Source organism: Desmodus rotundus, chromosome 2 (genome assembly GCF_022682495.2).
Source record: "Desmodus rotundus isolate HL8 chromosome 2, HLdesRot8A.1, whole genome shotgun sequence".
Taxonomy (NCBI): Eukaryota; Metazoa; Chordata; class Mammalia; order Chiroptera; family Phyllostomidae; genus Desmodus; species Desmodus rotundus.
Window position 1 is genome coordinate 166,814,090 of NC_071388.1, and position 12,143 is coordinate 166,826,232.

Genomic DNA, 12,143 nt, shown 5'->3' on the forward strand with positions numbered 1-12,143 from the left:
TTGAATCAAGGTGAGGAAGAGATTCCAGAGACATTTAAGAGGAGAACAAGTAGACCTGCTTGGTGATTTGGTTGTGAGGAATGAGGGAGAGAGAGGAATCCAGAGTAGCTCCAGGATCGGTGGGGCAATGCCATTGACCTTTGTAGGGACACACCGAAGGAGCGAGCAGCTTTAGGGAAAAAGACTGTAAGGTCAGCTGTGGACGTGCTGGACTCAAGATGCCTCTGAGTTTTCTAACCTCGGCACACAGGAAAACACAGTGGTCCTACAGGTCACAAGAGAGGACAATACTCTGTCCAAACAACAGGGGCCAGGAGATGACCCAGGAGAAGGGACCCTGAGAAGACAAGAAGGCTGCAAACAAATCCTGGGGGAAGTACTAACATTTAAGAATTTTAAACACCTTGCCAAAAATGATAGTCAATGTGACTGTAGAAATGTATGGACAGTAAAAACTTTTCAGATATAGGATGGAATTGAGAGAAACCGAAGGGTAATTTTTACCTTCTAGCGGTTGTACACAGAGATGGTGGAGGCAAGATGAGTTACACCACAAATGATGGCGTTCGACATGTCCTACAATTGTTAGTTAACCTGTAGGAACACTCAGTTCAACCTGGTAAAGCCGGTTCAGAGACCTACACTGTTGCTCTCCTTAGGCTGAGGTGCTGCTCTTTCCTTCCTGGATACCAGAACTGCTACTGTTTAGATGATAGATTATACAATCTTAGTTTTTTCTGGTCTTTATAATATATAATTTATATAAATAGACATTTTTGAAAACGTCATCACAAAAATAATGAATATGTGTTTGTGTCCATAATTTTTTAACAAATGTATCAAGTTAACATTGCTTGAAAGCAGTCACCTTGAAAATCAATCTATTCTTGATGCATGTCATGATGCGAAACATTTTATAATTTCTTCACAAAAAAATAGGAAAAAATAGGTTGAATATATCTTGCATAGTGATCTCATTTTTTCAAAAAATCATTTTTCTATAGATAGAGAATTATATTCACTATGTCTTTATTTTATCTAAGCATTTAGTACTTTTAAATTCATATGGAAAAAGGATGTCTATAAAAATTGTCTTAAAAATTTTCCTCTTAGACAACTCCAAAAGAGACCTTCCATAAATAGTTTGTGCAACAGATGCCTCCCTAAAATAAATATAGAGCTGCTTAGAGCGTGTTAAGGTTAATATCCACTTACCTTCTCATTTATTTAATACAAAATGATTACAAAGATGTATACCAAATAATATACCATACCTTTTGGAATATGGCATTTTGACTGTTTTTTATATTGTTTCCCTGCTTCTATTTTCTGACTTAGGTGGAAAAAACAGTGAGCATGTTCTATTTTTTATGTGTGTGTGGTGAAAGTCCAGTTTTATTTTTTCCCAATCCATTGCCAAACAATCCTCTTGTCAAATACAGTAGTTTGTTTTAATGTTTAGAAGTCCAGTAACATTGAAAAAGGCATACATTCCTTTGCAAATCAATAAATTGCTGTATTTCCCAAGACATACATACATAAAAAGTCACTACTTAGGCTCACAACCTACTTTCTATTTGCTTTTGTTTACTGTCTCCTTAGAGATTTATATTGAAGGAAAGCGGGACTGTCTCTACTTTTATGATATGATTTGCTAAGCACTTCCGTCGGTTGCTCCATACACACTGATCGAACCATGTTGTGGAAGAGAAGTGAATCTTCATGAGACTGCCTGGGGAAGTCAGGAGTCATAAAGAGGCAAAACCGGGAGCCTTGCGATGCCCGTCTGTGGAAGCTCGACTCCACTGCCAGCCACGCTTCCTCCCACGTGCCCTCCCCCAACTGCATCCTGGCACAATTTTATACCTTTAACAGGTGTGAGACTTCAGGGTTTCACAACTATGCCTGTGTGCTTCAAGATTCACAATTTCAGAAATTCACATATGTCCAGAATCAGTGTCTTAATAGTTGGGTCAAAATATCTGTCAAAAGAATTTGGGTTGTGAGAGTTACTGCTTTTCTTTAAAACGAATCCCTTCAGTGGAATGAAATCCCTTCATTTTGTCTGTCTGTCTGCCTGCCTGCCTGCCCGCCTGTCTCGGTCTCTGTCTCTACAGACACCACCACACATATTAGCTTTGAATATAATACATAATGTCTGTATTAAAGTGGTGTGTTTTTAAATATTTATCTGCAAATCTATTTTAATCAACGAAGGCAGGCGGGAGGATCTAAAGGTCGTAACTGTAGAGGCAGTCTGCTGCCATAAAACCAGGAAGGCTACAAATCCCGGATGTCACTACTTCCCATCCTGAAGAACATCCCTAGCATGTAATTTTATCACTGATTTACTTCATATTTCAATACAACAGTCCAGTTCCTATTTTCTCTTTGCACAAAAACCCAAACAAACAAACAAAACAACACATAATCACCAAGCCATAGCTCAAAAAAGGTCAGTCTGGATTAGCATTGGTGGATGCTCTTCAAAATTTGGAGGAAGCACAGGTTGAATACAAATAGATTCAGAAGAAAAGAAAGTGTCCTCACGAGGCAGGACTTGATGTCCACTCCTGCAGCAGATCTCTGACCATGATTAATAGCGTGGCACATAAGAAACAACAGGAATTTACTATACCTGATCTTTAACACCGGCATATCTTTTCAGGTGTTTTATAAATTCGGGTCTAGAAGTGTTCCGTGCAATTATAAGAGCCATACTTCCATTATTTAATCTGAAATTAAATATTTGTATTTGACATTAAGTTTATTAAGAGACTACAGCAGAAATGACTATATCAATCCTTTCAACAAATTCGATGTTTACTACAAGTTTTAGGCAAGCTAGATAAATCATCATCATAGTGAATTTATTTAAAATTCTTAAATCATATTTTGCTGTGTTATTTTTAAATGACACAGTCTTTCAAATTGGTTTTATTCAATAGTGGACTTCCTTCTCAGCAAGCTCTTACATTCAGGGCTATTTATAAAATAAACTATCAGGCAATCTATCAATTTATCAAGACAAATTAAAAACCAGTGGATTTACTTAAGGATTCTAAATGTGAAACCACTTATGTTTTCCAAAGATGTATTATAAGATAGTTAATATGTACAAATGGTATAACAAACAGTTCAACACTTTCTGAAATCTCAAATTGATTTAAATATTTATTTACAGGCAGGTCTAAGTGACACAGGAAACTGAATCAAACTGGCCGTTGGATGGATGACAAAAAATGAAATGAACAAACACTTCCACACAGGTCCAGTTAAATGACTGAGCATTTTAATCTTGACTAACTGTTGGGCTCAAAATAAGAGACTGCAAAGTTAGAGTGTGTGATTTATTGCAGAGAAACCACTCAGAAATGTATGCAGCTTTAGAAGGCCATTTGCAGAAATACGAGCAAGTGACTGCCGGCTCAATTTCAGTGCAAATATAAAGTTATTCCAATAATAAAAACAAAGAAATTTTCAAAAGAGCTCTTTACATCTTGTGGAAGCTCAGGTTAGAGTTACAAGAGACTTGGAGAGTACCCATCATTCAGTCGGTTTATGTAGAAGGAAAAGAAGCCCCCAAGTTTAGTAAGTTACTTGCCCAAAGGTGCACCAAGGAAAAATGGTCCCAGAGCCAGAGCTCCTGATTCTCAGGGTGCAGTGCTCCTTTCACCTATCGTGCCATCTCTTCCCAGCCCAAAATAATACCACAGCATTCTTTTTTAAATCAGTTTAATTTTTACTCATAAACATGAAAATCACTTTATAGTCCACTTTTCAACACTAATAATTAGAACATATCCTATGTGCCTGGTATAAGTGAATAAAAGTATCCTTTTTTCCTCTAACGTAGGATACTTCCCTGTTTATTACCTTCATAACAACTGCCAAAGCAAGATGATGATGATAATAATAATAATAATAATAAATATTATCATTTTTGCTAGATGTTAATCATTCTGGTTAAATATTTTACAGGGAATATTTTGAAACTAATCATTCAAATAATGTTATAAGTTGCCAAAGTACACTGGTCATTCTTTTATTCCACCTCCAGGGAAAATCTAGATTTGACCGCATTCCACAACATTCACGATTCTTTCTCCTGTGCCCCACGGGAATGGGAGAGATGTCTTTTCAGACCAGTAATGGACAGCCACTGGAAAGAATGTGCCACACATCAAGTGTCTCTATCTTATGGGTAAAACCATACATAAAATGTCTCAGGATGTCTTACAGGAAATGTGGACAGTAGGTTCATATGTCCCACTATTCCGATTAAGACTAACTGAAATGTTTCTTTTGATTAAAGGTTTCACATATACACACACACATGCTTTTCATGCTAAGGGTATTCACATCTCCACTGAAATTGGAAACCAGAATTAAGTATAATATTCTGAACAACTAGTAAATAAATATAAATAAATAAAGCAAGCAAAGTGACACAAAATAATATAATAACATCATGTCAATAAAACTCAAGGAACATTATTTTACTCTCAGTGATATTTAAAAATCAGAGTAACTGTCTGATCATTTTTTCAGTTTAACAGTTGTTCTAAACCTACTCTAATGACAAATTTCTTAAAATCTCTAATATTACACACTCAAGGACAGAATAATTCTTCATAATATTCTATCTAGCCAAGAGTGGGGGGGAAGGAGTACTCTCAAAGAAAATTTTGGTTTACAGGAAAGTGTCAATGATTCAATAAAAATGCTTACGTACCTGGTATTAGGTGCCAACCCTCTAGGTGCCACGGAACACAGGCAAGGGATCGCCATGATGCTGACATTCAGGAACCGCCCCTGCACCACTCGCCACCGAGCCTCCCCATCTACAGGTAACGACAGTGACTGGTTACCTCCCCTCACCAGAGCAAACGCCAACAGGACCTGGCTGGTTCTCCAGGAGGTGCTGTCAGACTCACCAGATTTGGGAGAACCCTGTGCCCTCCTAAAAATAAGAAAGGAAAATGATGATTAAAAAATCCAAAAAAATAACATGTATTAAATATGAGAAAATCACAGAATCCTATATTACATGTTAAATATTTTCTGACATTAGGCAATAACTAAAACTATGTGAACAATTCCATTACTAAATTACATTGCATTGATTTGCTCACAGGTAGTATCACCAGTAAAAAAAACGACTTTCTGTTTTTAAAAGACTGCAGTATTTCCTTTGTGTGACCTTGATTAATATTTGTATTCCACGCTCAACTGAAATGCTCACGAAGACAGAAACTATGGGTTTTGTTTACTTCTCTGTTTTTTGGCTCATGGATCCAAAGTGCATGGAATATATTAGGCACTCACTAAACAGCTGTCGGATGGACAGAGGACGGATGCAAACTGCATGGCCTGCTAGTATCTGTCGGACTCCGCAATGCTGTATGATTCACTAGTATGTTAGAAAATCAACCAAATACCACAAGCCTCATAAATGGTTGATATCAAACTGTTTTATGCTTTAAAGACAGACACAGATGTAGATATTACTTTGTGCTTTTTACCTACCTTTCTTGCAAATCTGGAGAGCTGTCCAATGGTAAAAAAGATATTTCACAGTCCTCTGGCCTAAAACACAATGGAATTTATCATTAACAGTCACTGATTCTGGGACAGAAAATTCTTGGTTTAAGAAAAAAGTCTTACTTAAGTTGTGCCAGTGCCTTCATTACAGCAAAATCCCTCCGTTGGTTAGGGGACATCCATCGATGTTTTTCCGCTAGAGCCAAAGTTCTTCCACCAAAGCCAAACATGGCTGAGAAGCCGAAGCGAAGAAGCCTGCCAGCGGTGCTGAAGGTGCAGACATCGACCGGCTGCACGTGCCCTTGAGTGTTAGTTACATGCGAGTCAAGCAGTGAGTGGCCGCAGTGCCGGTTGTCAAAGTGGCACGCACAGAAGAGCATGTTTATTTACTCATGGAAGACCTCAAGCTACTTTCTACCATGATGAATATTTTTGCTTTCTCTTCCTCTCTCTTTCCTTACAACTACTGCAATTGCTATTTGCAACTTTTTCAGGTACTAAGGGAAGCTACACAAAGCAGTATTTTTTTCAGCTTATAGCTAATTCATATAAAACATGGTTAGCAAGTGATGTTGTAATACATATGCAAAGTAAACTTAGATTTAACAGTAGTTTGCATTGCATGTGAGTTTATATGCTTTCATCGATTGGGATAATAAAAGGTCCAGCAGATGTATGCTGGCTAAAAAGTGTTACCTTATGCTTTTTTTTTTCTTTTAATAACATCAGCCTAGCCCTGGAGCCTTGGTACAGTCAAATGGTACTAGTTTAATAATGTGCACGGGTTTTCTTGACCTGGTTATAAAACTGTGAACTTAACATCATTGCGACAGCTTTTCTATTAAAATTATAGCATAGCTTCATTTACTACTCTTTCTAGCACCTGTATTATGAAAAGATAGGCAACCCAAACACTGAAGCTTTGCCTAATTGACTTTTGGGTTTAACCAAACATTTCTCTGCTTGGAGAGACAAAGAACCTCAAGCAAGTCTGACAGAAATAAAATAGCCTTCTTTATATTAATATAAAAACTTCCTTATAAAACAAACTTCTTTGAAATAATTCTTACCCATTATAATGTGCAAAGTTGCAGTTACCACGTGAGCGATTCCATGAAGCGAGTGTGCCAGTACATTAGTGGAGCCTGCCAAATCAATGTGAAAGCACGTACAATCAACCTAGCGTATGTTTTAAATTAACCATTTGCTCCTACTTTACACAATGCCATTATGTAATATCAGATGATAAATTAATGGTAATTTATGTTTACATTCACAGCTTAGATGCACATCAAGTGGTCAGTGAATGACTGTTTAATCTTCAAACAGCTTAAAAATTAGAAAATCATTTACAGTATCTTCTTACTTACAGCTTTTTCCATCATGAATGTCTTATTTTCTACCAAAAAAATACTAGCTATATCAAAGTCTACTCCTTCCAACTTTTAATAAATGGGCTTCTAACTTCCACGTCAAAAGCACCAAACAGCAAAAGGGTGTCTCTGGAGAGCAGAGACAAATGCATAAATATATAAATAATGAAAATACAAACAATAACTAAGAAAAATATATAAAATCACTACAAAGTACAGAAGACATGCTATCAATACATTTACTGAATCTTAGAGGTAAGCTCTCATCCAAACAGGGATTCCCCTTTATTATCTGGTATATGGTATCCTACATGAAGAAAATATTTAGTTCCATGGTATTTGCCATGGTATGAAAATCTGTATTGAGACATTATAGATGTTATGATTTTCATAAGTATTTTTCATGAATTTTTCCCACCTACAGAAGAAAAGAGCTCTCTCAAGTCAGCCCCTGTTGCATTAATGTCTCTGAGATCTTGGGGTAAAGGCCTGGTTCTGTGGGCACATGCCATTCCCAGGAGGTAAAAAGGGTTTCAAATTAGGAAGCTACAAGTTTTCTTCAATTCCAGAATACGAGAAAGAAATCCAGTAATCGCTGAGGGCTGTGAACACGTGCATGTGTTATGTACCATGACGTTCAAGGCAAAGGCTTGTCCCGGGACTTGTGAACCGGGAACACTCCTGTGGGAGTGTATAGTAGCCTCCGCAGTTCGTGTCACTGTGAACCCACACGGGCTTGGGTTGCTCAGTTGGAGAAGTGGAAGTAGTTCAGACAGTGTCAGCCAAGACCGTCATTAAAATAACAGTAATCATTAGGGATCTGCCTAAGTATGAATGATATCCAGACCTCTAGCAATAGCGATGCAAAGAAAAGTCCACCTTAACCAATTGGTTAACTGGTTCCAGATGCTCGATCAAAAGGCAAGTTATGCTGTGACCCGTTACCCAGAATATGGCCCAGAGTCCAGCAGCAGTGACAATACCTGGGTGCTTATAAAGACTGACTCTCAAGCCCCACTCCAGACCTACTGAGTCGGAGTCTGCACTGTGTAAGATGCTCAGGTGATGTGCATACCCATGAACCTGGAGAGGCACTCTTCTAGAATCCACGGTCCAGGGAGCAACCTCTGAAGCTTATTAAAAAGACAAATTTCTGGGTTCCACCTATGACCCATGGAAGTGGAATGTCTGGGAGTAAGGCCCAGGTAGGTGTTTCTGTTTCAGCAAGTTCTCAAGGTGATTTCCATTCACTCTAAGGTTTGAGGACAAGGGGCCCAGAAACCTGTTACTCTGTGGATCTTCACCCAGGACTAAGATACCAAGTCCTTTTTGATAATCCTTTGACCCTCTACACCCTGCCCTCTGGCCATCTAACTGCTAATTAATCCAGCCTGGGGAGGTAGGGGGAGGAAACAAATCAGTGCATTTTCTTCCCAGTCAGATTTATGGTAAAGGTTTTGGAGGAGGCTACATAATTAGAGTGAGATATTTAGGATTATCAATGGATTACAGTACTCCATGAAACCCATTTCCTCCATTACCATGGTTAATTAGGAATGGCCATAAAAGCATTCCTCTAGAAAGGTTATTAAAAAGCATAATGTAATGTTGTCATGTGCAATAGAGAATGACACATATCATGACTCAAGAAAATAAAGACTGTTTACTCCCTGGGAGTGTGAAGTACGCAGAGCATGCCCAAGCACAGGCGCTTCTAGAATGCCAGAGATCACGTTGTTACTTTCCTGTCTTCTCAGGCTTTGCGACTTTGCAACTTTTCCTTAATTCCATACAACTTGGCAGTGACAGCAGGCATCACCAGAAGTCAGAATATTATTTTAGTAATTTTATACTCTAATTAAGTTGTACCTTAATCCTTAAGAATGGTACTTTAGATTCTAAATTAAAAAGAAATAATATTATAATAACTATGCATGGTGCCAGTTGGGTCCTGGGAATATCAGGGGGGACACTTTGTAAAGTATATGATAGTCTAACCACTATGCTGTACACATGGAACCAATATAAAATAATATTGACTGTAAACTGTAATTAAAAATATTTGTTAAAAAATTAAAAAATAAATGACATGCAATGGAGGGAGAAAAAAAGAAAAGTTCACGAGGGAAGTGGATATAAATTTGTAAAACTAGAGACTGCTCTGCCCTATCTGGTGTGGCTCAGTGGGTAAGTGCTGGCCTGTGAACCAAAGGTTCACCAGTTCCATTCCCTGTCAGGGCACATGCCTGGGTTGTGGGCCAGGTCCCCAGTAGGGGGCGCATGAGATGCAACCACACATTGATGTTTCTCTCCCTGTCTTTCTCCTTCCTTTCTCCTCTCTCTACAAATAAATTTAAAAAATAATAATAAAATAAATTTTTAAAAATTTAAAAAATCTAGAGACTGCTCTATATTTTTATTTGGATAATCTAAAAGATAGAGTACAATTCCTGAAACAAGATATGATGCATGTTAAAAGATGCCTACATGCCAGAAGAACACACTGCTCACATAAATAACTATGTAATTTTAGCATTCTCACAAAAGCTATGAATGTTCTACCTCAAGGTAAACATTTTAATTAGCCTGCAAAGTGATTTTTCTGAGCACTACCAGCAACTTTGCTCACTCACCACCGCGTTCCCAGACTGTAAAAATGTGACACACACAGAATAAGGACAGAAGTAGCTGGTCGTGTAAAGCTTCACTGAGACATGTACCAAGCAGAAGCCACAGAGGCAAAAAGAAAAAAGAAAAAAAAATTGTCCTTGGAAGTGCAAGCACTTCTGCAGAACAATTAACTTAATTAACCAGACACCATGAATATTCATGAGGCCGTTAATGTCTCCCACATCTAAACAGATAAATGTGATGTAATGACTTCCTAGTCAAGCATATCTAAAATTCTCATGAAAACTGCACCTACACTTTGGTTCTATGCCCGAAATATCATAGAAATTAACAGTCCCATGGCAATATTTTATTTTCTTCAAATTAATTGGAAAGCATGAATTTATTTATGTGAACTCTATAGGAATATATGGTTTGCAGGATCGGTATGTGGATTGAGCCTTGTTTTACAACAACTGATTGCTTTTTTTAATTTTTATGTCCTCTCAGGCTTTTTTTCCATCCTCTCCCCCAACCCACACCCTGCACACCCTTTAATCTGAATCTCTCTATATAGTTCCTTAGCACCAGTTCCCATAGCAACAAACACCACTGCTAATGGCCAGCAGTTCAAATATAGGCTTCTCCACATCTGATCCATTTGCATCTGACCATAATTCAGCAGCTTAGTCTGCTGGCTCAGTGTAGTAATTTACTAAACACTATCCCTCTGGGTGTTTCTCTCCAGGAGGCAAATGGCTTCAAAGGCAAACTGTCTTCTATGTTCAGATTAGAAACTTCCTGCCTAGCTCTTGTTCTCACTAGTAGGCATAGAGCCCTCATGTTAAATACAGCCTGCACACGACTTCCCCCTCCTGTTCGATGGAATCCATAAGCTGGAGCTCCTAGACAGCGACCAGAGTTCTGGCAACAGGCTGTATCTTCTAAACAATAGGTATTTAGTTGGCATTTCTACATAGCCACTGTATACAGAAAATGCTTTCAAAATCAGAGATGCACTTAAGTGCATAAGACTTGATGCCACTCCTTCATAACATCTAAGTTGCATATTAACAAGATAAGCATAGCCACCGGTTTTTCCAGCTAACTATTCACTGTATCTCAAATGTGTACCTGGGGGGACACCCATCTTGCCACTTTTAATGCTCAGGAGTTAATGTGTGACCTCAGGAGGGATGAAGAAAGACAGTGACCCAAGCGCAGCCACTGTGCATGGAGGAAATACTGACACAGTTCCACTAGTATAGACAGAGCTACTAAAATGGCACAAAACGACCTTTTTGGTCCAAGTGGCTGGCCCCAAACGCATCTTCTATTTTCCCTTTGAGTTGAGGTTATTTTGTTCTCTTCTACTTCAAGACCACCACCGGTTTTTCTCTATATGCCTCACAATTATCAGGGTATATCCGAATATCCTTGTAAATTCTTGTCTGTAGGACAGACTTTACACTCTCAAAGAACATCTGCATGTCTTTTGTTCCTGTCAACGCTGAGAATACTGAAATTGACACTAAATGAATGGGATTACCAAATAAATAAAACATTGACTTTTTTCAATCATGTGCATTATTTTCATAGGAAATAATAGTTCTGCTTTTCTTTAGAGATGAGGTCTGATTTCTTTTTAATGAAAAGAAATAATCACTTTCCTCCACTATTGTTTAAATAGTAATGTTGCAGAAGTGACCCATATAACATTATAAACTTGCAAACGATATTTTCCTCCCTCCTGGAGGCCTGTGTGCTCTGGCTGTTCTCCCTGCCTCTAACCCTGTGTTCTCCTCCCTTCCCCTAGTCACTCTCTTCCTGGAACAGGCTCCCAGCAGGCTGCTCCCCCACCCTGAGCCTCCCATTGTTCTCCACTGTTTGGCAAGCACCACTCAGATGCCTTCCTGCGGCATCCAGGAGCCACCATAGTTTGGGCCTCCTTTGGCATTCTTGTCATCCAACAAAGGGGCCATTTTCTATTCCTCAGCACTCCTGGGTTTTGCCTTGGTATTTATTACTTTTGCAGGCAAAAACGAAAAAAAAACCAAAATAAAAAAAATTCATTCTCCTTTTTTCAGGCCAGATCCTATCAACCCATTTCCAGGCTTCGTTCAACTGTTACTTACTCTGTAACATCGTCTTTACATTCATTCACTTAATTAAACTTAATGATTGAGTGTTCACTGTGTCACATTGTATTCTAATTGCTGGAGAGACAGCAGTCAGAATAAATCCCTTGGCGTTTTCAGGGTTATCTGTTTATACTTTGACTACAGGGATTATTACCACATTTTTACCTCATGTGAAATTATAAGCAGTTTGACCGGAATGGTCCTGTTTTGAAATTCCATTATCTGGGACTGTGTGATCATCAGACCTTTGTATGGAAAGGTAGAACAATAATAATCCCATTTACTGATCTGTTCTCTACCTATGAGACCCGCTGTACATGCCACCTAATCCAACACTATAATAGCCTTGTAACGAGGCGATCGCTACAGGGGTTACCTCCCTTTCATGGATTAGGAAAACGAGGCTCAAAGAAATCAAATAACGTGTCCCGGTCTCACACTTGCTAGTGGAGATGCCAGGCTTGGGTCTTTCAGG

General features: G+C 38.5%; 1 protein-coding gene across 5 annotated transcripts in view; it reads right to left on the reverse strand.

Annotated features, from left to right (window-relative positions):
* CERKL (CERK like autophagy regulator) overlaps positions 1-12,143 on the reverse strand; it is a 96,086-nt gene that overhangs the window by 7,485 nt on the left and 76,458 nt on the right. For 3 of the 5 annotated variants that reach the window (XM_053918824.2, XM_053918823.2, XM_053918822.2), the window contains 5 exons: positions 6,615-6,689; positions 5,668-5,845; positions 5,530-5,589; positions 4,736-4,963; positions 2,639-2,735 (listed from right to left, as the gene is read on the reverse strand). In XM_053918824.2, coding sequence (XP_053774799.1) covers positions 2,639-2,735; positions 4,736-4,963; positions 5,530-5,589; positions 5,668-5,845; positions 6,615-6,689 — 638 coding nt within the window. Of the gene's footprint in view, positions 1-1,604; positions 1,733-1,866; positions 1,983-2,638; positions 2,736-4,735; positions 4,964-5,529; positions 5,590-5,667; positions 5,846-6,614; positions 6,690-12,143 lie in introns of those variants that run through there. The other 2 variants (XR_008426184.1, XR_008426185.1) reach the window with 2 other exon arrangements.